Here is a 22,359-nt window from a genome sequence, read left to right as displayed (position 1 = left end):
TTGACCCCTGTCTTGGGGGCATAGGGGTAGGGAAGGGGGTCTCTAAAGGGCTTTAGATAGGGTTGCAGTGGGATCAGAATTACCAGCAATTTGAAAGTGGACTCGAAAGGACAGGAGAAGGAAGGAGACTGGGTTAGTTTTTGGCAACAGTCCCCAGACAGCAGGTGCTGAAGGTCTGACCCCGGCGATGACAGGGGGAGCAAGGAAAGAGACTCAAATTCTTAAGGGATCAAATGGGCAGATCAAGGTGTTGAGGGAGGACTGGGAATCACAATGAAATGGACTCTATGCATGTTTAACTGATGCGTGCTCAAACGGTACGAACTCAGATCAAGGCGAAGTAATTGGGTCTTTACAGGAGAAGAGGAACACCAGCCAGTGTCCAGCTTTGGCATCTTGTCAAACGTACATTTAGAAATTCTAAACACTGGTCAGAATGGTATTCCACAAAGGTACTGTATTTTCTGGAAAATGTGATTTTCTGAAGTAATTCTGGCGAGGTGCCCTTGTTACCCTAAATGCCGACTTCCCAGCCTATTGTGCGGCTACTACCCAGGGCTTGTTGCATTTTTGCCCCCCTTCTGGGGTTGGCTCTGACTCCTAAGGCAGAACTGAGACCCCTCCTTGCCACTTGTCCCCCAGGCTGTTATCAGAGGCCTGACTGAGGAGGAATTGAACTGGAGGTGAGAGCAAAACACAAAACAAGGGTCTCAACTCGCTTCTGTTCACCTGTCTGAAGAACTCGGGTGCCCAACTTGGTAGAACAACTGAGCAAAAAACCTGGCGAATCCTGTAAATTGAACTACCTGTGACTATTTCATTCACTGTTTTTCACATGCTGGTTTTATACAAACACAATAGTGCGTTCGGTCAGCATGGTGTAATGTTCTGTGTTTCCTTATCCAGTTTTCTCTCCATTTGCCATTGTCAATAAAGATGATACCTAGAAGGGTTCCACATGCGGCTGGGAATAAAACTTCACCTGGGATGAGTAGAAATCCTCTTGGGTCGTGATCATGGGTAAACCGGGATGCCTTTCCTCCTCTCCTCCCACAGCATGCGCGGAGGACTTCTTCTATACCTCACAGGGAAGAGACACGTGTATCGAGGGTGTCGATGATGCCGAGGACTTTGAGAAGACGCGGCAAGCCTTCACACTCCTTGGTGAGCAGCTTCTGAGTGGGAATGGACCCAGAGGATTGATTTCGTGGAGAGTAGAAAAGCCTGACCGTGTCCTGCTTGGCCAACCTTCATAAGCCGATAGGGAAACCCTGTTGCCCTCAGTGAATGTCATCCCACTCTTACTCCATCCCAACCCTCGGTTCCGAAGTTTAAGAACAGCTTTGTTGATAGGTCTTAAAAATAAGGGATTGTGAGTTGCTCTCTCAGGCACTGCAAGATAGCCCTTTTCGCTTCCTCAGGCCATCAAAGCCAGTGGAGGAAAATGAAAAAGAGCTACATCCTCCTGTGCTGTGGTCTGGGTTTAGAGGCCATGTGTTCTGGCAGAAAGAGCATGTCTTTTGGACCAAATCACCCATGTACCTCAGTCATGGGATCTGAGTTGGAAACAGACTATATAAAGGTCTGGTGGCACCCTCATAACACAAGGTCACTTCTGTTGTCACTGTTTCTGTACTTAAAGATTTCTGTGTGTTTATGGGCATAAAGGGCCATAGAGTGAGAGAAAACTCCTCTCCCTTCCCCTTTCTTAACTGGGAAATTGAGTAAAGTCCTGGGACCTGCAGCCAGAAGAAAACAAAGTTTGGCAAAGCAGCCTGTAATTCATGAAGTTGCTCAGGATGGGCCTTGTGTTTTTCCCCAGCCCCTTCTGACAGAGGTAGACATTTGGCTTGTGAGTCATGTGACTACTCCAGAGCAGCGTTTCTTAGGTTCTTTGGTGGGAATCTGGCAAGTCTTACCCAATGTCTAAATAAAACATGGCCAACCAGGACTTGCCCTAAGGTCGATATGGGTAGAACCAGGACTTCATGTGCTGAAATCTCAGTGCTGTTCACTTCTCTGGATAACCAGTGGGTAGACACAGTTTGTCTTTGGTACCCGTGAAATAATCGGGACATAAAAGCCACACTGGTTATTCCAACAGTTGATGATTATTAAAAGATTATTAAAAGTATAAGAGGATTTTAGGGGTACGGAAATAGCAGGTGCAAAAGAATCGCTGCTCCCTTTAGGGCAAGGAAGAACAGCTAGTAAAGGAACTGTTGTTGCCTGGCTGAGATGTCAGTCCGTGGTTACCACAAGATGGGGTGAAGAAACTTGCCGGAGGGTGTGGCCATTGCTGGTCGGTCTGCACAGGGAGCCTGCAGGTGCTCCAGGGTGTGGTGGAGCCAGAAGGTCTCAGAAGCAGCTGCTAATGGGGAGACCGTGGCTTGCAGGCATCGCAGCGGCTCATCTGGGGAGGTTGCCGTGCTGCCGGGATGAATGATAACTGTAGCAGACCAGAACCAAGAACAGACCTGTCTCCTTGCTGCTCTTGCATCACTGAGTCACTACAGTGCTCTTTGACCAAGCTGGACATTCCACCATGGGCAAAGGGGAAATGTTGACAGGGTCTAGCTCCAGTATCACAAAGTGGGACAGATTTGAAACAGGTAATAAATTGACAAGTGGCACGCCTGACCTCTCCCACACCCCATCACCATTGTAGTCTTCAGCTGGGAAGCCGGTTTGGAGGGGACTTGATGCTCAGCAGGGTAACATTCTGCCCAGTTTGTCAGGAGGAGGCCCCTGGCGGCTGCCCCTGTATTGCTACTGTGAGCAGCGGGCATGCACTGATCGGAGAAGTTGGTTCCCTCCAGGGCCTCTAAGAAACCTGGGTACTTGTGTTCACAAAGCAAAAGGCATTTGCAAATCTATTGTAATAAGCCTTTCTTCTTTACTCTTCAATAAACTTGTCTACTTTTTTACTCTGGGGTTGACAAACTTTGTTAAAAACAGGATTATAAATATTACTTGGGGCCCTTTGAGTCACGTGGTTTTTGGAGCAGCTATTCAACTTTGCTGCTGTAGTGTGAAAGTGGCCAGAGACACAATGTAAATGAATGGGCGTGACTGTTCTAATAAAACTGTATTTACAAAAACACACTGTGGGCTATAGGTCATAGGTTGCCAACCCATTTTACTCCTTCAGTTTTATTGTTTGGTTTTTGTTTACTAGTGCAGGAATCCTAACTATTGTTAGGATTTAATAGTCATTTGATATCTACTACTTACATTCCTACCATGACAGGGTGGTGAAGGCTTTGGAAATTGACAAAGCATCGGTTCTTAAGGATAAGTGAAGGAGAGAGAAAAGCGATTTGTCCTTAATGTCCGCTTAAGGTCCAAATGCCCACTTCCTGACTAGTACTTCCAAGAGGACTTACTTGAGAGCAGGACACTCTGAGCTCTGATCCAAAGCCTAGTACAAGCCTCCTGTCTTGTCTGGGGTAACAATCTCCGGCCTTTAACCTATCTTATTTTCTTCAGTCTTAATCAGTTACAGTAAATTCTTTGGCCTCGAGCTCTTTGTTTCTTAATTAGATTAAATGAAACTAGATATTTGAATGGCTCCTGCATTTCTGTAGACCTTTGGGAATACTGGCAGTCTGTGTAACAGCCATCAATTCACTTCCATTATTCATGTTCCTGAGCCACCCGTGTGCCAAGGCAAGAACAGGGATTCATTATATTGCTATTTCTTTGTAGATTTTAAAACTTCATATTAAAAAATTAAAAAATAAACCCCTGCCCCTATGAAGCTTAAACAGCAATGGTCATCTCTCATTAATAAAGTCTAGGATCCATTTGTCCAGTTCATGCTTGGGTTGTCCACTTCGTGGATGGTTTTTAATCCTAGTGGGTGACATCTTTACTGTCCACTTATATTGGTGTCACTTTTTTTTTTTCTTGGCCTGAGTAAAGTATTGCCTTAAAAATTGCAGCTGGAGAGAAATATGGGAGACCACTGTATTCTTTCTTAAACTGTGGGGTAGGTTGACTGGTGTTGTTACTCTGTAGCCTGTTTTTTTATAGGTCTGATTTTGTATTCAAAAATAAATGATAACGCCTTAAATCTAAAGATAAATTTTAAGAGATCATGCATGTCTTTGATAACTTAGGTACTCAAATGCGGCATCAGGTGTTTGCTGCCACAGCGGCTGCAGGTTCGGTGTGTCTGTAACTGAAGGAGCATGGAGCACGGCCCCAGCTGAGAGCCAGCTGGCTGTCCAGCTCCAACAACAGCACTCCCGGAAGTTTCTCCTCTTCCTCCCCCGTTGGCACTTGGGATGTGGGACACAGATGTTTGCTGGATATTGCGTTTGGAGAGAAGTGACTACAGATAAATGGCCATTGTTATTAAACTCATGAAAATATCCATAAAGTATTTGGTCGAGATGAAGACGAAAATGAGTCTGTGTGATTGCTGTCTCTCCTTTGCTCTTAGAGAAGTTAAAATGGTAGCATAACCCATCTGGTTTGAACAAGACAATCAGAGTGAGGATATTTCCCTTTTAGCCCAGGGAGCCCCTTTGCCCTCTGAGCTGTTACTATGAGCGGTAATTACTTGGTGAGGAGCCTGGATCATTTTAGGAGTCGTTGGCCCAGGAAGGAAAATCAAGGAAAAAAAAATTTTTTAAGTCCTTAAAAAAAGGGTAAAATGTCCTTACTATCCTACCATGGATGTTAAGTGTCATTCATTCTTCTTTTTTTCAGGAGTGAGAGAGTCCCATCAGATAAGCATTTTTAAGATAATTGCTTCTATCCTGCACCTTGGAAATGTGGAGATTCAGGCTGAGCGTGATGGTGATTCCTGTAGTATATCAGTAAGTTGCACACCAGCACCCAAGATAAAACATACACAATTTACTCTGCTCTTAGTTTTATACAACTGAACTGTGTTTTTATGCTCAGAGGACACTCAGAGGTTATTTATTCTTAACAATAATGGCTTCTGTTCTTACTGATAATTTTTTAAAAGAACACATCCTTTTCAAATCAGTTGCCATCAAATTTGTTACTGAGGGGAGGGAATTTAGGGGCTATTACTTTTTTTTTTATGGATTGCTTTTGCAAGTACACTGAGGTCCATGGAATTCTACAGAGTGTTACCAATCCATGAGTACATTCTGAACTCCTGACTAAGGTCCATGCAGCACAGAGATGGACATCATGGACATCATGTTGGACATCAGGAAGGAGATGAAGGACTGTCTCCAAGGAGCTTACAATCTAATTGGGCAGACAAAAGATAACCACACTTAGCAAGATTTTGACGGTATGCAGAATATTGAGACATCTATGTGAAAGTATTATAACCTGTGAATTACTCCAAAAATGCTCATAGTGACTGTTATTTTCCTGGTGCCCAATGTAGCACCAGATATGTGCTACATAAAAAAAAAAAATGTCTGGGTGGGAGTTGGAGTGGGTACCAGTGCGGTCCTAGAGACAGCAGCTGGGGTGTGCTCTCTGGTATTTAGGTCAGTCTAGTCTCTCCTCTTAATAAGTGAATCTGCAACTGTTGATTATAGACCTTTCCTCGGCCCCTTAGTGGCTAAGTCTTGGGGAGATGCAAAGTATAATTCTTGTTCCCAAGGATGTAGAGTTGAGAAACCTGGATCTTGGGAAAAGACAGAAGACAATACTATAGAATACAAGCGTGGGCATGTATCCATGCCACTCGCACTTGATGCTTTTTCAATTGAACGAATATTTATTTCCTGCTGTTTGCTTGGAGTCAGGGCTTATCAGAAGTTGAAATTGGCCCTGTCCTTAGAGGAAGACCTGAACTGTAGTTGGCATCTGGCATCCCCTCCCCACTGCCCCATACGTTTTCCCTGAAAGAGAAATGGTCTTGGGGGTGGGAGGTCTCTTGGGCCCATCAAGGCTGCCACCATCCTTAGCATGGAATCTGCCACCTAGTGAGAGCTTTGAGGCTCATGCACCTGGGCTCAGTTTGAAAGGAGGGAACGTTGGAGCTTGAGCAGTGTCAGGTGTCCATCGGGATATCACTGTGACATTGGGGTGTGTATGTTGGGTGGGTGGGCAGTGAGGTTGGCAATGATGGTGCTGTGAGAGCACCTGGACGATGCCAGGAGGCCCTGTGCCTTGGCAGTGTGGGGAATGGGCCCCCAGTGCAAGCCAAGCACTCCCCTAGACTGAGGCCTTCAGGCCAGTGAACTCTTGCTCCCATGTCTTTTTCCTTGTGAGGAAGGCATAAGGGGTCGGTGCCTGGGTGGCTCAGTCGGTTAAGCGTCCAACTTCAGCTCAGGTCATGATCTCACAGTTCATGGGTTTGAGCCCCTCATTGGCTCTGTGCAACAGCTCAGAGCCTGGAGCCTGCTTCGAATTCTGTGTCTCCCTCTCTCTCTGCCCTTCGCTACTTGCACTCTCTCTCATTCTGTCCCTCAGAAATGAATAAACATTAAAAAGAAAATTTAAGGGGTCTGTGCCTAACCCACTCACATACCCCAGTAGATGCCCCTTGGTTTCTTAGGGCAGCTGTGTATGTCCTGGTGTCCGGGACAGCTGAGATTAGAGACGTTTGCTTTGAGAAACTCCTGGTTTGGGTTGGTGAGGTACAGGAAAGGTGATACACGTTCCCAACACTCCCCCCCGCCCCAACCAGTCTCCTCCTCCCCCATCATGGATTTCTACAGCGTCTGTACCTGTTCTGCATGGTGCCTAGCATGGTTGCAATTTTGCATTTTCTGTGGGGTGGTTTGCTGCATGTCTCTCTCCCTTGAGGGAGTCCACAATCTACAAAGGCAGCTACTGTTTCTTAATTATTGTATCTCTACCACCCAGGATGGTGCCCAGCACTTGGTAGGTGCCTGATTGGATATTTGATCAATGCTGGTTTCCCCGACTAAACTCGAGGGCCGTGTCTGATGTGTTCTCTCTTCCAACTTGACACATGTTGGCACCCACTGAGTGTTTCTGTAAACACTGCAGGAAGGTGGGGATACCGAGGCTTACACTTGGAGAAGAGTGGACGGAGGATACAGTTATGGAGGGGAGGTGGGAGGGAGTCTGACAGGTAGAAGCTGAGATACCGATCTCTTAGAGCTAACAGGAAGTCAGGTTTTTGAGCACAGTTACTTGGTCTTTCATTGTCCTCCAATTAGAGGCTGCGTGGAGAACACATTGTGAGTGAGAACTCTGAGTCAGGACTGCCAGGGTTAAATCCTGGTTCTGCCACTTATAGTTAACCCTTCTAAGTCTGCTTCCTTATGTGCACAGTGCAACCAACATGAGCTACCTTAGCCCAGGGCTCATGTGTGATTGAGTTCTTGCCGGTTATCCTTGTTGTTGGAGCCAGAGTGGACTTTCTGGGTAACCCTGTCACTTAACAGGGTTGGAAAAACTAAGGCCCAGAGAGATCATAACAGTTAATGACAGGGCCACGTTGGGCCCCAGCCCGTGTGTCCCCTGTACCACTGCCAGCCCTGCGCCTTCCAGCCCACCTTGAGCTGAGGCTGTCCTCCCCATGCTGATGTCCCCGGCAGCTCCTAGCGCAGTGCTAGGCACGCAGTACGTGCTCAGGAAGTGCTCCACTAGTGCACGTCTGTCTCAGGTGGATTTGGGTTTATTCCTCAGGTGCGTGGGGTGGGCTGCCTCCTGGAAAGGCTGTCTGTCCGTACGCAGTATGCCTTCTGCTCGGTAGTTTTTAATCAAACCATAAAAATGTGTTCCATGACGGCCAGAGTTACCCTGGAGAGGCAACAGCATGCAATTACTTGGACACCAGCGGCAATTTGTTTTTTGAATTTGGCAATATGGGCCCACAAAACCTAATCTACCTATGATGCTGGCTGTTTTTAATGGATTTAGCACCATTTAATTAAGCTTAAATGTAATTGCATGATGTTAAATCAGTCTCACTTAGCACCTTTAATCAACAGTCAGAAGGGGTAATAGAGGGGCAAGCCACATCCCGCTGCTAGCAGATGGGAACCTGTCCCGAGGCGGTGATCAAACCATTCCAGAACTCATGGTTCTTTCTCCATTGCGTTCACCCGGGAGGTGCCAGGGAGGCTAGGGAACCAGCGAGCAGGCCTTGGGCAGTCATGTTTGCTGCCAGCAGGCCATGTACATGTCAGGGAATCCAGCTGCAGTGCTGTGCCTAGCAATTAAGAATTTCTTGGAAGCAGGTCAGATTAAGAGGTTGGACTCTTTCCACCTCTGAACCTGTTGCTTGCCAAGTGGTCCCTACGCATTTAATGCGGCTACATGTGGCTTTCTGTCTGGGGGAGAAGGAGGGCAGGCACAGGCTGCTGCAGAGAGAAATGGGGTTGGCCTGGAGAGGTGGCCACAGCAGCCCCACCTGCTGAGTGAGAAGACAGGGCCTCTGCGTGCCCACCCCGCTGGCTGGATCAGGAGCTCTGGGCCACAGCCAGGGGGGCTTCCGTTCCCCTCATTTTTCTTCACCTGAAAAATAAGGGGGATTGGATTAGAATGATGGTGCCCAAGGAATTTTCCCCCAAAGCTTAGCCCTGGGCAATTTCTTAAGAAAATAAGGGTTCTTTGGTCAATTAAGTTCAGGAAATGCTGCATAAAATAGGTCTCTTGGTGCTTTCATGGTACGTTAACCAAGGAGTCCAGCTGTGTCTTACCTGGTGCCGTCCCTCTGGTTAGGTAAAGCCAATTAGTGTGCTTTGGAACTATTGCTCCACAGACCGCGTTTTGGAGAAAAGGTGGCCTTACTGACTTTTGGAAGTTCTTTCCTACTCTGACATTCTAATTTGTAATCAGGTTTGTTTTGGCTAGATGAATTTTAAATATCTGTAGGAGGAAAAAAAAATGGCCCGGGGAAATGGTACAGTTATCTGCGTTAATTTTCATTGAACACGTAAAGTCTCATTTAAATCCCACAAAGCAGCCTCATTAGAAAATGAGTCCCACGAGCAATGTAAGGTCATTATAGAAGGTGGCACATCATGTTCTAAAGGATTCCCTTTCTGCCTGAGTTAATAATCCAGCAGGCTCCTGGCTGGGTTATCAGCTTTCCCAGGGAGAGGATTTAGGTGAGAGAGCAAAGAACAGGATTTTTTGTGGGGTGCCCTCTGTGAAAAGCAAGGAGTATCTGACTTTATTACTGGGTGTAATAAGACTGGACCTGTGGGTGATGTGTTTATCAGGGACCTGAAGGCCAAGTGCTCTGATTGGGACTTTGGGTAAGTGAGTGTCCAGATCAGAGGCAGCTGGGTAGAAGGCACCCTGGGCAAGTCTCTGGAAATGCGCTGCCTCACTCTGTAGAAAAGGGACTTCATCTCCAGGAATTCCTAGTTTTTCCTCCAGCTCTAAAAGGGCGGTGGTACTGCTTAACCATGTTCCAAGTGGGCTGTTCTTTTCAGGTCACAGTTCTGTATTCTTGCCGCTTGTCCTAGCTTTCCACCTTGATTGGCTTTTTTTTCCCCGAGGCAGCAAGTACTTTAAAACACCAAGTGGAGCCCCCAAGTGGCTCAGTCGGTTGGGCGTTCGACTTCGGCTCAGGTCATGATCTCACGGTTCGTGGGTTCGAGCCCCACGTCAGGCTCTGTGCTGACAGCTCAGAGCCTGGAGCCTGCTTCAGATCCTGTGTCTCCCTCTCTCTCTCTGCGTCTCCTCCATCTTTCTCTCTCAAAAATAGTAATAAAAAAAAAAAGGATAACATCAAGTATGTGTTGCTTAATGTCACTGAGGCTAAGGCAGCTGTTAGACCAGGTGCTGGTCAAGGGTAGTGCCTGCACATGAGGACTTCTTTTGGGGCTGTGGGTTCAGCACTGCAGGTGGGACTCTGTGGATGGAAAATAAACGTTCACTGTGATTCTGTGTGCAATTCTTTGTACAGTTACTGCTGCCTTCTGGCTCCTTACTGGATTATCCATCCCTAAATTATCAATTCTCATTCTGCTCCCTTTGCTCCCAGATTCTCTCCTGCCTGTCACTAGGCAGCTGGCTGGCCATGGAGGGGAGGGCATAGGAAAAGTTGAGAAAGCTTTTGTTTTTTTACAGCCCTGATAATTTGGTGTAATAATGAGTTTGAGCAACATTTTCTGGGCTCCCCTTGTCTCTCTGCTCATCCGTATGAGAGCGTGTGAGTCCGCCGGTGCTGTGGCTGGGAGAAACATGGTCCCACTGTGCTGAGCGGGCTCATTCTGTCCTAGGGGAGAGGGCGTGGTGGCGGGTTTGCTCTCCATTCCCCTCCTGAAACCGTCTCCCGTGTCTCTTCCAGCCTCAGGATGAACACTTGAACAGCTTCTGCCGACTGCTAGGGGTGGAGCACAGTCAGATGGAGCACTGGCTATGCCATCGAAAGCTGGTCACCACCTCAGAGACCTACGTCAAGACTATGTCCCTGCAGCAGGTGGTCAATGCCCGCAACGCCCTAGCCAAGCACATCTATGCCCAGCTGTTCGGCTGGATTGTGGAGCACATCAACAAGGCCCTGCACACGCCTCTCAAGCAACACTCCTTCATTGGCGTCCTGGACATCTATGGGTAGGCCTGCACACATCCTCCTACACTCTACCTGATGGTTGTTAGTGTCTTCCTGCCAGCCTTTCAGAGTTGGCAGGGGGCCTTGTCGTGCTCCCCAAGCCCCTGGGATTCTCAACCCAGGAGAGTGTGAAATGTAGGAAAGCATTTTTTTTGGTTGTCACAGTGACTGGGGTCTCTACTGGCACCTAGTGGCCTCAGGTCAGGGATGCTAAGTGTCCTGCAATACGGAGGGATGGTTTTAAGGAAGAACAGACCCTGTCAAAACCCCAGTAGCTTTCCCATTGAGAAACCATGTAGTCGCCTTTCTTCACAACTGAGAAACAGGCCTAGAGAGGGAAGTATCTCACCCAACGTTGGACTGGAAGCTACTATGAACTTAAGCTGTTTTATTCAAATCTACCCTTTGAGCTCATTCCCTATATGACCTGTCTAGATGGTTATTGTACTACCATGATTTTGTCCAGCACTGTAAGACTCATGTGTGGTCATTCTTGAGATTTCTCTTCCTTTCAGACTTCGAGCCTAATGGCAAAAACTGTTGTTTATAACTGTGTGTTTTGCAGGGAAAGGCAGCATGGCACGGTGGAAAGTCTACTTGACTAGGCCTCAGGAGATGAGTATTGTAACATTTCCATAGCTTAAAATGAAGAGTTGAGCCATAGTCTCTTTGAGGTTCCTTCCAGATCCTTCTAGAGGTGTTTGAAATTATATGTACTGGTTTGCAACCTCCCTTGAACATCTTTTATGATCAATGCCTTGCCCTCTTTAAGCTAATAATAGGTTGAATCCTCCTGGATCTTTATATCCTAGAAGTCATGACTTCTATCTTAAAATAGAAATTGAGACACACGGAAGTGCAGAGTTGTAAGAACAGGAACGCTGTGGTGGAAGCAACTGCTTAGTCGGCTGGTGAGCTGGGATTTGCCTTATGTTGAGGCTGTAGTAAAGGACAATCTCCTAGAAGTAGCCACTTGCCCCTGTGAGGACAGGCTGTCCTACTTCCATCTCTGTCGCCCTTGTTCATTGTTGGCTTTCAAATCAAACCATGTTGCATAGTGTAGAGGAAATGGAAGAAGGAAACTTGATTTTTTTAGCATCACAAAGGCCTCCTGCTGAAGAGTTAAGTCACATGCCTGAGTTATGTAATACAAGAGGCAACAGAAGAAATTGTAGCAGAGTCCGTTGGGGGGTTTGGACACTTGGTGTTGGGTGAGTTTCAAGGCAGGAGTAGGCACAATTATTGGCACCATCAGGGAAAGCTTAATGTGAAAGGTGAGGGCTGAACTGGTCTTTTAAAAATTTTTTTAAACGTTTTTATTTATTTTGAGACAGAGACAGAGCATGAGCAGGGGAGGGGCAGAGAGAGGGGAGACACAGAATCCGAAGCAGGCTCCAGGCTCTGAGCTGTCAGCACAGAGCCCCCGACACGAGGCTCGAACTCATGGAGAGATCATGACCTGAGCTGAAGACAGATGCCTAACCGACTGAGCCACCCAGGCACCCCTGAACTGGGTCTTTTAAATGTTTTTTTTTTTTTTTTTTTTTTTTTACGTTTTTATTTTTGAGACAGAGAGAGACAGAGCATGAACGGGGGAGGGGCAGACAGAGAGGGAGACACAGAATCGGAAGCAGGCTCCAGGCTCTGAGCCATCAGCCCAGAGCCCGACGCGGGGCTCGAACTCACGGTCTGTGAGATCATGACCTGAGCTGAAGTCGGACGCCCAACCGACCGAGCCACCCAGGGGCCCCTGAACTGGGTCTTTTAAAGGGAGGCAGTAAAATATGGGAGGTAGGGAGGCACCTTTGGGAACATGAGCACTAGCAGTAGGAAAAAGCAAAGTGTGAAAAAAGCTCACTCAAAGAATGAGCAAACAATGGAGCTTCACCCAAGAGTCGGAAGGAGGATGTGTCTGCTCCAGGGCACTTGAGGGTTTTAGCCGAACACCCCTGTGCAGGCCACCCCTTCTCCTGGCCAGCTGAGTGCCTGTTTTGTGCTCCAGCTGCTCCAGTGCTCTGTGGAGAGCACAGGACAGTCTCTGTATCCTGGGAGCATACCTCTTGGCTGTCAGTAATTCTGTTAACTCTCTCCGTCGTGAGTATTTCAGGTAATTGGGTTTCCCCCAGAAAAACTGACCTTTAGTGTTCCCTTTTAAGGTAAGACCCAGAGAAACTCAGGCTGCAGCATTTGACCTGATTCCCTTAAACCTGGGCAAGAATCTAATTTTACTGAGTTTTTGATCTGGGAAGACTAACATGTAGACTCAATGTTGTGAATAGCACGTAATACTGTGACTTGAGGGGGGTGCCTGGGTGGCTCAGTCGGTTAAGTGTTCGACTCTTGGTTTCAGCTCAGATCACCGTCTCACAGTTCATGAGTTCAAGGCCCATGTCGGGCTCCACACTGACAGCGTGGAACCTGCTTGGAATTCTCTGCCTCCCTCTCTCTCTGCCTGTCACCCCCTCTCAAAACTAAAGAAAGAAAACTTTCTTTTTTTGTTTTAATATCGTGACTTTGGTGCTACTGGCACTCAGCTCTGTTTTGGTTACTATCTTAGCAGTGTGTGGCTTTTACATAGATGGTCATCCCTTCCCTGGGATTCCCGGTGACAATGAAAGGCTTTGCTCATTGGTGGGGTGTCCTCTAAGGTCCTGTCACTGCCCTGAGGGAAGAAATAGATTTCAGGGAAGGCTTGCTTGTGGTTGGAGAGATAGATTTGACCGTGGTTGGGTGAGAATCCTGGGAATGCCATCCCCTTCTTGGAGTGACCGTGGGTTCCTCTGGGAACATCTGACAGCTTTCCAGTGAGAGAGTAAGGTCCCAGTAGGGAAAGTTTCCTACCCTTTGTGCTTCCTTCAGGTATGCTAATCTGTTTTCTTTTCTCTTTTTTTATTTTTTAAATTTTTAAATTTATTTTTGAGGCAGAGAGAGAGTATGAGCAGGGGAGGGGCAGAGAAAGATGGAGACACAGAATCTGAATCAGGCTCCAGGCTCTGAGCTGTCAGCACAGAGCCTGACGTGGGGCTCGAACTCATCCTGAGCTGAAATCGGACGCTTAACTGACTAAGCCACCCAGGTGCCCCCCTTTTCTTTTTTAAATCCTTGTTCTTTCTCAGGGGCTAATTTCCTTTTGCAGACTCTGCCACAAAGTGGTCCTATTTGCAAAGCCATTCACTCTCCTCTTGCAGAGACAGAATGCCATATTCCTCCATATGCTCGACGTAGTACTGCGTTCATGTCCTATATAGGTAGGGTTCAAGATGGCAAGTGAGATATGGGGTAGGTTCAGACTTAACAGCCTGGCTATATCTATCTGGGCATTTGTTGCCAAGAAAGCACTTAAAGACATTCCCCGAATGTAAATAAGCATGCACCTCAGCAGTTGTAGTCTGCCGAGAAATTACTGTAGAAATTTACACCGGCCGAGGCTCTTTTCTGGCCGATGGGTATCTAATGAACTCTTAGGAGGTCAAAACCAAAAACCACCACAGGAAAGCAGGTCACTTGGACCTTGGAGGTACTGTTTCTGATCCATCAGGTCAGTGACATCATTTCTTCATCCGGGAAACAAAATGACAACGTTTGGTGTAAGTCTGGGCTGACCTTGCATTGAACTGTTGACTGTCTTCTCCCTTTTGCATCCTGGTGTCTGTCTCCTTTCCTTTGGAACTTCAGACACCTTCCAGAAAGGCACTGGATCTTTTTTTTTCCGACGTGGCCATTTTTCTGTCTTCGGAAAGTAGGTGTCACGCTGGACATTCCACTGCTTGTTGTCTCCTCCAACCACCCTCCCATTCCAAACCTATTCCAGTCCTGAGGGTTTATTTATAACATAACTATGGGAAGTGATACTAAGCTTTTCATCCTCCATGGCATCAGAAAACGCCAACACTGAGTTGTCTACCCAAATCCCTGACTACCAAACACTGAAGAGAGGGACCGTCTCTGAAACCATGGTCTCATTGTTTCTCAGCCCTAGGATGAGGAGACTTGGTGCACATAGAAGATGCCCTTGGGATGACTTCAAGTCTTGGATTGTTGTATTACTTGTCATCTGTGGGCCAGCAGGGTGGCAGGTGGAGGAAGCTAGAAAGAATGGGAAGGATTAAACCCCATTCGATAAGAAGAAAGGAATAAGGAATTATCTCCTTTATTTTTAATGCTTATTTTTGAAAGAGTGAGAGCATGAGAGGCACAGTGAGTGGGGGGAGGGGCAGAGAGAGAGGGAGACACAGAATCCGAAGCAGGCTCCAGGCTCCGAGCTGTCAGCACACAGCCCCACACAGGGCTGGAACTCACGAACTGTGAGATCATGACCTGAGCTGAAGTGGGACACTTAACTGAGCCACCCAAGCAACCCGGGAATTAGCTCCTCCTAAATCAGGTTACAAATGCGCCACAGCTAGCAAATGAGAGTGGAATTGCCTTTGCCTCCCCAACTAGTAGACACTAATTTGTAATTAGTGGGATAACTGTCCCCAGGTGGACTGTGGCTCCTATTTAAGGTTGACTCCCCAGTCAAGCTCATTGTAAGAACACCTGAAAAGAGTTCTGTGGTGTGGGTGAGCCACTCCAGAAATTTCTGTAAACGTTTAAAGTGTTACTATAGAATCAGCAGCCAGAGTGGACATTCCTTTGTGTATAAGGAAACAGTGGACTTAGCGTCACACAGGGGCATCTCCCCTCATCGTGGTGTTCCAACTGGTAGTTGGGACTGTAGAAAAGGCTGTGAACCCCGAAATAAATGGCATGGGCCTCAGCTGCTTCCACCACAGTTATTGTGAGCCCCCAGTCAGAGGTGAGTCTCTCAGACTCTCCTGAACGTTTCCCGACGCGACAAGCAGTGCCCTGGCAGAGCGATGGCTTCCCCACGACCTGCTCCCCCGCCTCGGCTCCAAAAAGTGCAGAGCAGGCAATTTAGCCACCCTGAGACCAGCTCTTTCCTTTAACTGAGGATCTGAGAAGCTGCCTGCGGGCGTTTCTTCCCAGGCCAGGGGTTTCCTTTTCATGTTACATTAACCAGCGTTTGCCTCTACAGGTTTGAATAATTGTAATTGTAATCCTTCATTCCTCTCCTCTGAGGCAAAAAGAAATAGATGGCTTCAATTTGGGGAAAATGCATTTATTCGTCTTGGACTTGAGCCTTCCAAATGCCAAGGTGGCAGGGGCTTTGGCTGCGGCCGGCTCCTTCTTGATGAGAGGACAGTTGGCCTAGGAGACTTGGGGAGCAAGGCAGAGTGTATAGATGAATGCTTAATGCTGAGGAACAGAGGAGATGGGAGTGGGTAGGCCCCAGGAAGCAGGAAATGAGGTTTGTGGGGATTTTCTACCCTTCTCAAAGTCCTCACATTACTTCCTGTGTTTGTTGCCGTGTTTCCTAACTTTAAGTTAGCACTCAGGTCTAGTTAGTCCTTTTTAATGATACGTTTTTAAAAATAATTTTTTTTTTATATTACAGCTGGAAAAGTACCTAACATAAAACTTACATTTGTAACCATTTTTAAGTATATGGTTCAGCGCTATCAATTAAGTATATTCACGTTGTTGCGCAACAGAACTCGGAGCAATTTCCCATTGGAAAACTGAAACTCCACACCCACTGAACAACTCCCTTTCTCTCCTGGCAGCCCCTGGCAACCACCACCCCTCTTTGTTTCTGTGAATGTGACTACTTTAGATACCTATGTAAGCGGAACCCTATAACATTTGTCTTTTTGTGACCGGCTTAAGTTACTTAGTGTAATGTCCTCAAGGCTCATCCATGCTGCAGGCTGTGACAGAATTTCCTTTTTGGAAGCTGAATAACGCTCCATTGTGTGTACAGACCACATTTGACTTACCCATTCTTCTGCTGATGGATCTTTGGGTTTCTTTGACCTCTGGGCTATTATGAACAATGCTGCAGCAAACGGGTGTGCAAATAGCTCTTCTTTTAATTCTTTTGGACATATAGCCAGAAGTCGGATTGCTGGATCACATGATAATTCTTTTAATTTTTTTGAGGAACCTCCAGATTGTTTTCCATCGTGGCCACAGCAGTTTGCATCTCTATCAGTAGAGCACATGGGTTCCAGTTTCTCTGCATCCTTGACAACACGTGTTATTGTGTTTTTGCTCAGAACTATCCTAATAGGTATGAGGTAATCTCTCACTGTGGTTTTGATTTGCATTCCTGTAGTTATTAGTGATGTTGATCATTTTTCATAGGCTTCTTGGCCGTTCATGTATCTTTGGGAAAATGTTCAAGTCCTTTGCGTGTTTCTTGAGTTACTTGCTGCTTGGTGAACTGTAAGAGTCTTGGTATAGTCTGCATATTCACCCCTTACCAGAAATTTGATTTGCAAATATTTCCTATCAGTAGGTTGCCTTTAATGATCTATTGTAAGGAAATTTCTTCTGTCCACTGTTTGCCTTCATTTTAATGGGAATTTTGTTTCCTTGGTCTCTTCAAAATAGACTTAATTTTTACAATCTCAATTTAGTTATTCAGTGAAGACTACCCAGCTCTTCTCTGACCTGTATGAAAAGGTTTCACAGAGAATGGAGGAGGGAAAGTCAGGGGCATTTTCCTTTCAGCCTGTGAACAGTGGACCAGACTTGGGCAGCCCAGAAGACCACTGGCCATGTCCTTTTCAGGGTAAACAGTACTCCCAGGTCTGGCAGACCCCTGACGCCATTGGGTTTGCGCTGGAATCTCTGAGTCTCCCAGGAGAGTCTTATAACTCAGATCGCACTAAAGTCCATCTCAATCTTGCAGAATTTCTCTGACCTAACTCTTGGGGGTTCGCCTGGAGCCAGACACCTATACATACATACTCTTGGGGCTCAGATAAAGTGACCGTTCTCTCTGTCCATGCCATCACCTCTGTGACCTCACCCTCCATTAAAGTCCTATGGCACATGAAATCTCTGTTCCTTGGGAGGCTTCATACACTGGGTTCCTGTGGTCTTCCTGATAGCTCTTTTGGGTAGGAACCAAGGCTTGCTCCTGCTTGCAGCCCGTACAGTTCTGGAGACAGTTGACTGATGGCCTGGGAGAGGATTTCCATCTGGTGGGAATTTTTTGGTCCCACACCACGGTTCCCGGCACACAGAGGAGGCAGGGAATTGGAGCACAATGCAAACTAAAAAAGACATAGGTCCTTCAGAAGAGTGACTGTTCTTGGCCTCGGGATGTGAACAGTGACTAGGACTGTGCTCTCCCTGAAGGTCAAGTTCGCATGGGGGCATCTAGTCACAGCAAAGCACATGGGCAGAGTTCAAGTCCTGCCATTCGCAGGTGCAGCCAGCCTCCCAAGATTCTTTAAGAGATGAGAAGGGCTGGCCTCGCTAACAGACCCCGGAGTGCCTTTGGGAGGTTTCATGGGCTTCAGGAGGGAAAGAGACCTTGACGGGACTTGTCTGGCTTTTAATAATCATTCCTTGGAAGCCCCCCTCCATATCCAATGTATAACTCCTATCTTGTCATTCGGCCTTCGCTAGAAGGGTAGAGTGTGGTCTTGGTAGAAGAGATGAGACTGAGGTAAGGAATTTAGTTCCTTTGAAACATTCTCCAGGGGAAGAACTATTTCCCAGTCTTCGAAGCTTTACGTTGCCTCTGCCCTGCAGTGAGAAGTTTGTGGAGGTCGATAATTAACTCGGACTGGTTGACTTCTTTTTATTGCAGTTTCACTTTCAGACACTACCTTCTTTTGAGAGACATTTGTGACCCTTCCCACACCCTGAACTTGGAGCAGAAGGAGAAGGAAATTCTATCCTCGTCTACGCTTTGGGGGATAGGAAAGTGAAGGAGGGGGCAACGGTTGTACCACCACGAATACAGATCTTGGATCTCTGCATCAAGTCATTGTCTGTGTTTTGACCTTCCTCCCACCCAAGGATTCTAGTCTAAGTGTTCTCAACATTGATTTTACGGGAGAAATCCAGTTCATTCTAGTATATAAATTTCTTTGTGACAGTTTAATATTGTGAGCTATAAATTGATCCATTGTGTTTATTTTAAAAAATCATCTCTGTTGATGGGAAGAATTACTACCGAGATAATTCTATTGCAGAGAAGCTGCCCTATCTCCCTGACTGTGGCTTTCTGAGGTCAGTTATCTTAAACATTTTCCAAGCTACCTACACCCCTCATTCATCTCTGGCCCTTCAGCAGGCATTACAGTAATTACACTAGACGGCAGAGGAATTGTTACTAGATAACATCTTAAAATAGGGAAATTAGGAGCTAATTTTAAGCCATCTTAAATTAATGAGAATATTCTTAGTGGAGCGCTACCAACATAAACCTTTAAAAAATGTCAAGTGGGACATACTGAAATCCTTTATCTGTGGGGCTCAGTACAAGCCCTCCAAGTACACCCAATTGCTATTATCTGGCCATTTGCTAGGGTGGCTTTTTTTTTTTTTTTTTCCTAGGTTTTATTAAGTTTCTTTGGGGGGTTTGCCAGTGTCAGCAACCTGTCTTGGGTTTGGGGGGGGAGCAGAGAATGAGGTTCTAAATGACAGAACTCCATGTATAGGATCATGTGGACCGAGAGGGCCCCAATGCAGCATGACAACTGGCAGACTCAGTGCCCCCCCCCCCCCCCCCCCAAGGCCTGGAGTGCAGCTCCTGCCTGGACTCAACATCTTTGATCTTGTTTTATTAGCTTACAATTATTTTTCCTATGTGGGCATGACCAAGGGCTGCTTTTTAATGTGGTTGTCTCCAAACAGTTGATTCCTTTGATCTCAAAATGACTTTTTGGGGTGCCTTGTGGCTGAGTGGGTTGAGTGTCTGACTCTTGATTTCAGCTCAGTTCATGATCTCACAGTTCATCAGTTCGAGCCCCATGTCCAGCTTTGCACTGACAGAACGGAGCCTGCTTGGGATTCTCTCCCTCTCCCCTCTCTCCCCTCCCCCCCTCCCCTTTCCTCTCCCCTCCCCCCCCTCCCCTCTCCCCCCCTCCAAATTTCTATTTGGGAGTTGTCATTAGGGAGTACAGTCTATTTGAGAGGACTGGCATAATTTTATTTAAGATCAAGAAAGTTGTCCATACTGAAGAATGAGGGAGTACAGATTTAAGGTTATGGGGAAGGCTGAAGCCTGTGCCCTCTCCCACCCAAGGTCCCTCATTGATATTCCCAAGTCCACTGCCCTTCCCTGATCTCCTTTTTTTTTTTTTTTTTTTTTTTTTAAGTATTTGGTTTTTTGAGAGTGTGAGCAGGGGAGGGTCGGTGGAGGGGACAGAGGATTCAAAGCCGTGGCTCCATGCTGACAGCAGTGAGCCCAATGCAGCACTCAAACTCACTATGAACTGCAAGATCATGACCTGAGCCACACAGGCACCCCTCTCTCTTAATGAAACTTTTCTCTAAGAATGTGGCCTCAGACCTCACTCCCTGGGTTCAAATACTGGCTCTTGCACATACTGACCCTGACCTGGAGCACATTATTTAATCTCTCCAGCTTGTATTACTTGGAGTAATAAACCCTAGCTCTTGGTAGTTGTGGGTGCTGAGTGAATGAGAACTTATGAAGCTGTTGGGGCCAAGTGCTCAGTAGGTGCTCATTCAGCCAGTGGTGTGACTGAAAAAAGGCCCCTCTTCCATCTACATTTCTGCTTCTCCACTGCCTCGGCCCAGTGACCTTGCCCAGTGGGCATGACGGCCCTGCTCGTTTGCAGCTAACGCTGCTGATCTCGCTTGCCCCATCCGACTTGGTGAGCTTTACTGCATCCGTTGAGCTGTGCAGGTGAATCTCGGCTGCATGCCCCATTGGTCACTTGTGGCCCCCTCGTGTTCACCTCCCATAGTGTCTTTCGATCCTTTTCATTACTTGGTCACCACCAACTTACTTCCCCCAGATCAGTTTTTCTCTGCCCTCCTGCAGGTTCAATGAGATGCACATCTGACTGTCATTTCTCAATTGTTTGTAAACTCAAACTCCATGAAAATGAATCAGAGAAACAAAACATCCTTAACCAGTATTGGGACAAGAAGATGCTTTCACCCATTGGGAGGCTGGGGTGGATGTGGGGGGATAACAAAAATTGGTTCCAGCTTTCTGGAAGTCAATTTTCTTCTACCTTTTAAGAAACCATATCCTGACACGGTGATTCGTCTAGGATGATGTCATCCTACCAAAAGAATCATGAATTCAAAGATGTATATATGATATTTGTCACAGCATTGATAGCAGCTAAAAGTTGGAAGAAGAGGCAAAACGTCCTGTAATAGGGGATTCGTTTAAATCGTGATTGACTTGTGTGGGGTGAGGGGAACACTGCCAGCCTATGAGGGGCCTTTGCGTGTTTTGGAACAAAGCAACCCTTTGGGTGGAGTGCCCCCTCCCAGGCTCAAGGGACTTCTGTGCTGGAGTTAAGGGTGGGACTGGATCGGCGGGAGAGAAGAGATGAGGGTGGCCTTGTTGGAAGTCCTAGTGATTGCTTCTGTAAGAGGAATGTCTCTCCATTCTCCTCTGTCTTCATTCTGCAGGTTTGAGACATTTGAAGTGAACAGCTTTGAGCAGTTCTGTATCAACTATGCGAATGAGAAGCTACAGCAGCAGTTCAACTCGGTAGGCTCAGCTCCTGACCCAGGGTGTCGAGGTGGGGACACCTCTCTCCCTGGGAGCAATGGCCTGGGGCACTTCTCCTCTGCCTGGGGTCAGCTGGCTCTAGCTCTGCCCCAACCTTCTTTTGGTTTCTTGATGCTGCCCCAACTTTGCGAAGGTGCTCCATGTTGCTTGGGAGGAGGTCTGAATGGGGCAGTGGGGTTGAGAGGGTAAATGATCCTTCCCTTGGTTTTGCCGCCTACACCCCCTGACCCTGGGCTTCTAGGGTAGTTGCTGAATTGCAAGCCAGTTGACTACTACAATACTCTAGAGAAGGGTTCCCAGGGGAATGGGGATCACCTAACTGAGCTTTCCTTTTCTGTAGCCATGTCTGGGACTCTAAACTCACATGGTTGAACTTGAGGGGAGATGGACATCAGGACGTGCCTGTGGTTCACTAACTTTGACCTTTTCACTTCTTATCCTAGCATGTGTTCAAACTAGAGCAAGAAGAATATATGAAGGAGCAGATACCTTGGACCTTGATTGATTTTTATGATAACCAACCTTGTATTGACCTCATAGAAGCTAAACTGGGCATCTTGGACCTGTTGGATGAAGAGTGTAAGGTACAACTGATGATGCACTCATTGTATTAGTTCAGTTCCAGGCTCGGAGGAGATGCAGGGGACAGCTGTGTGGTACAAGGGAGCATGTGAGGCCTCAAAGTGGAATTCTTTTTGCTATTAGCCCACCTTTAGTGTGCTGAGAGAAACCTTGGTGTCTGTTCTACGTGCTAGAAGGTAACTGTGTTGGTGAGTGTGTACCTCTTTTGGCAGAGACTGGATGGTATGGACTGGCACGATATAATCGTGGTCTGGATTTGGTGCTGCAGATAGCCTAGGTGCGGAGAGAAAACCCCAACCTCTAGACAGGCATCCCCAGAGAAGGGACAGTGAGGGTCAAGAGCCTGCCCACCACCTGATGCTTGGTGGCAGATGAGGACCATAGATTCCTCCTGATCTAGCTTTTTGTGGATTCTACTTCGTAGGACAGGAGTGTTGTGAGTTGCTAGCATGGGGAGAACCAAGCAACCTTGGAAATGTGGAGCCAGGGGTATCTGACTTTTCTTAGTCACCTAACTTCTTTGGCCTTTGTTTTCCTGCTCTGTGCGTTTAGTAGGTTTAGATCTGATGATCTTCAGAACTTTGCCTGGTTTGAAGTTTGCTGACAAGAGGATAAATGTATCCCCATTCCTCCAACAGTGGAAACTAACCAAAAAGGGGTGGAAACCATAGGACGCTTGGTATTGCAAGGGAAAAACCCAGTTGATTTTACT

The 22,359-nt window shown here is 46.9% G+C and overlaps 1 protein-coding gene across 3 annotated transcripts in view; it reads left to right on the top strand.

Moving 5' to 3' along the window:
- The window catches only part of MYO5B (myosin VB), a 340,352-nt gene that overhangs the window by 204,901 nt on the left and 113,092 nt on the right, over nt 1-22,359 (top strand). For all 3 annotated transcript variants that reach the window (XM_045459496.1, XM_045459497.1, XM_045459498.1), the window contains exons 8-12: nt 1,057-1,164; nt 4,717-4,826; nt 10,220-10,485; nt 20,963-21,044; nt 21,509-21,649. In XM_045459496.1, the coding sequence (XP_045315452.1) occupies nt 1,057-1,164; nt 4,717-4,826; nt 10,220-10,485; nt 20,963-21,044; nt 21,509-21,649 (707 nt within the window). The remainder of the gene's footprint in view (nt 1-1,056; nt 1,165-4,716; nt 4,827-10,219; nt 10,486-20,962; nt 21,045-21,508; nt 21,650-22,359) is intronic.

Source organism: Leopardus geoffroyi, chromosome D3, assembly GCF_018350155.1.
Source record: "Leopardus geoffroyi isolate Oge1 chromosome D3, O.geoffroyi_Oge1_pat1.0, whole genome shotgun sequence".
Classification (NCBI taxonomy): Eukaryota; Metazoa; Chordata; class Mammalia; order Carnivora; family Felidae; genus Leopardus; species Leopardus geoffroyi.
Note: the sequence above shows the minus strand (reverse complement) of the source record. Positions and strands in the feature narration are given on the sequence as shown.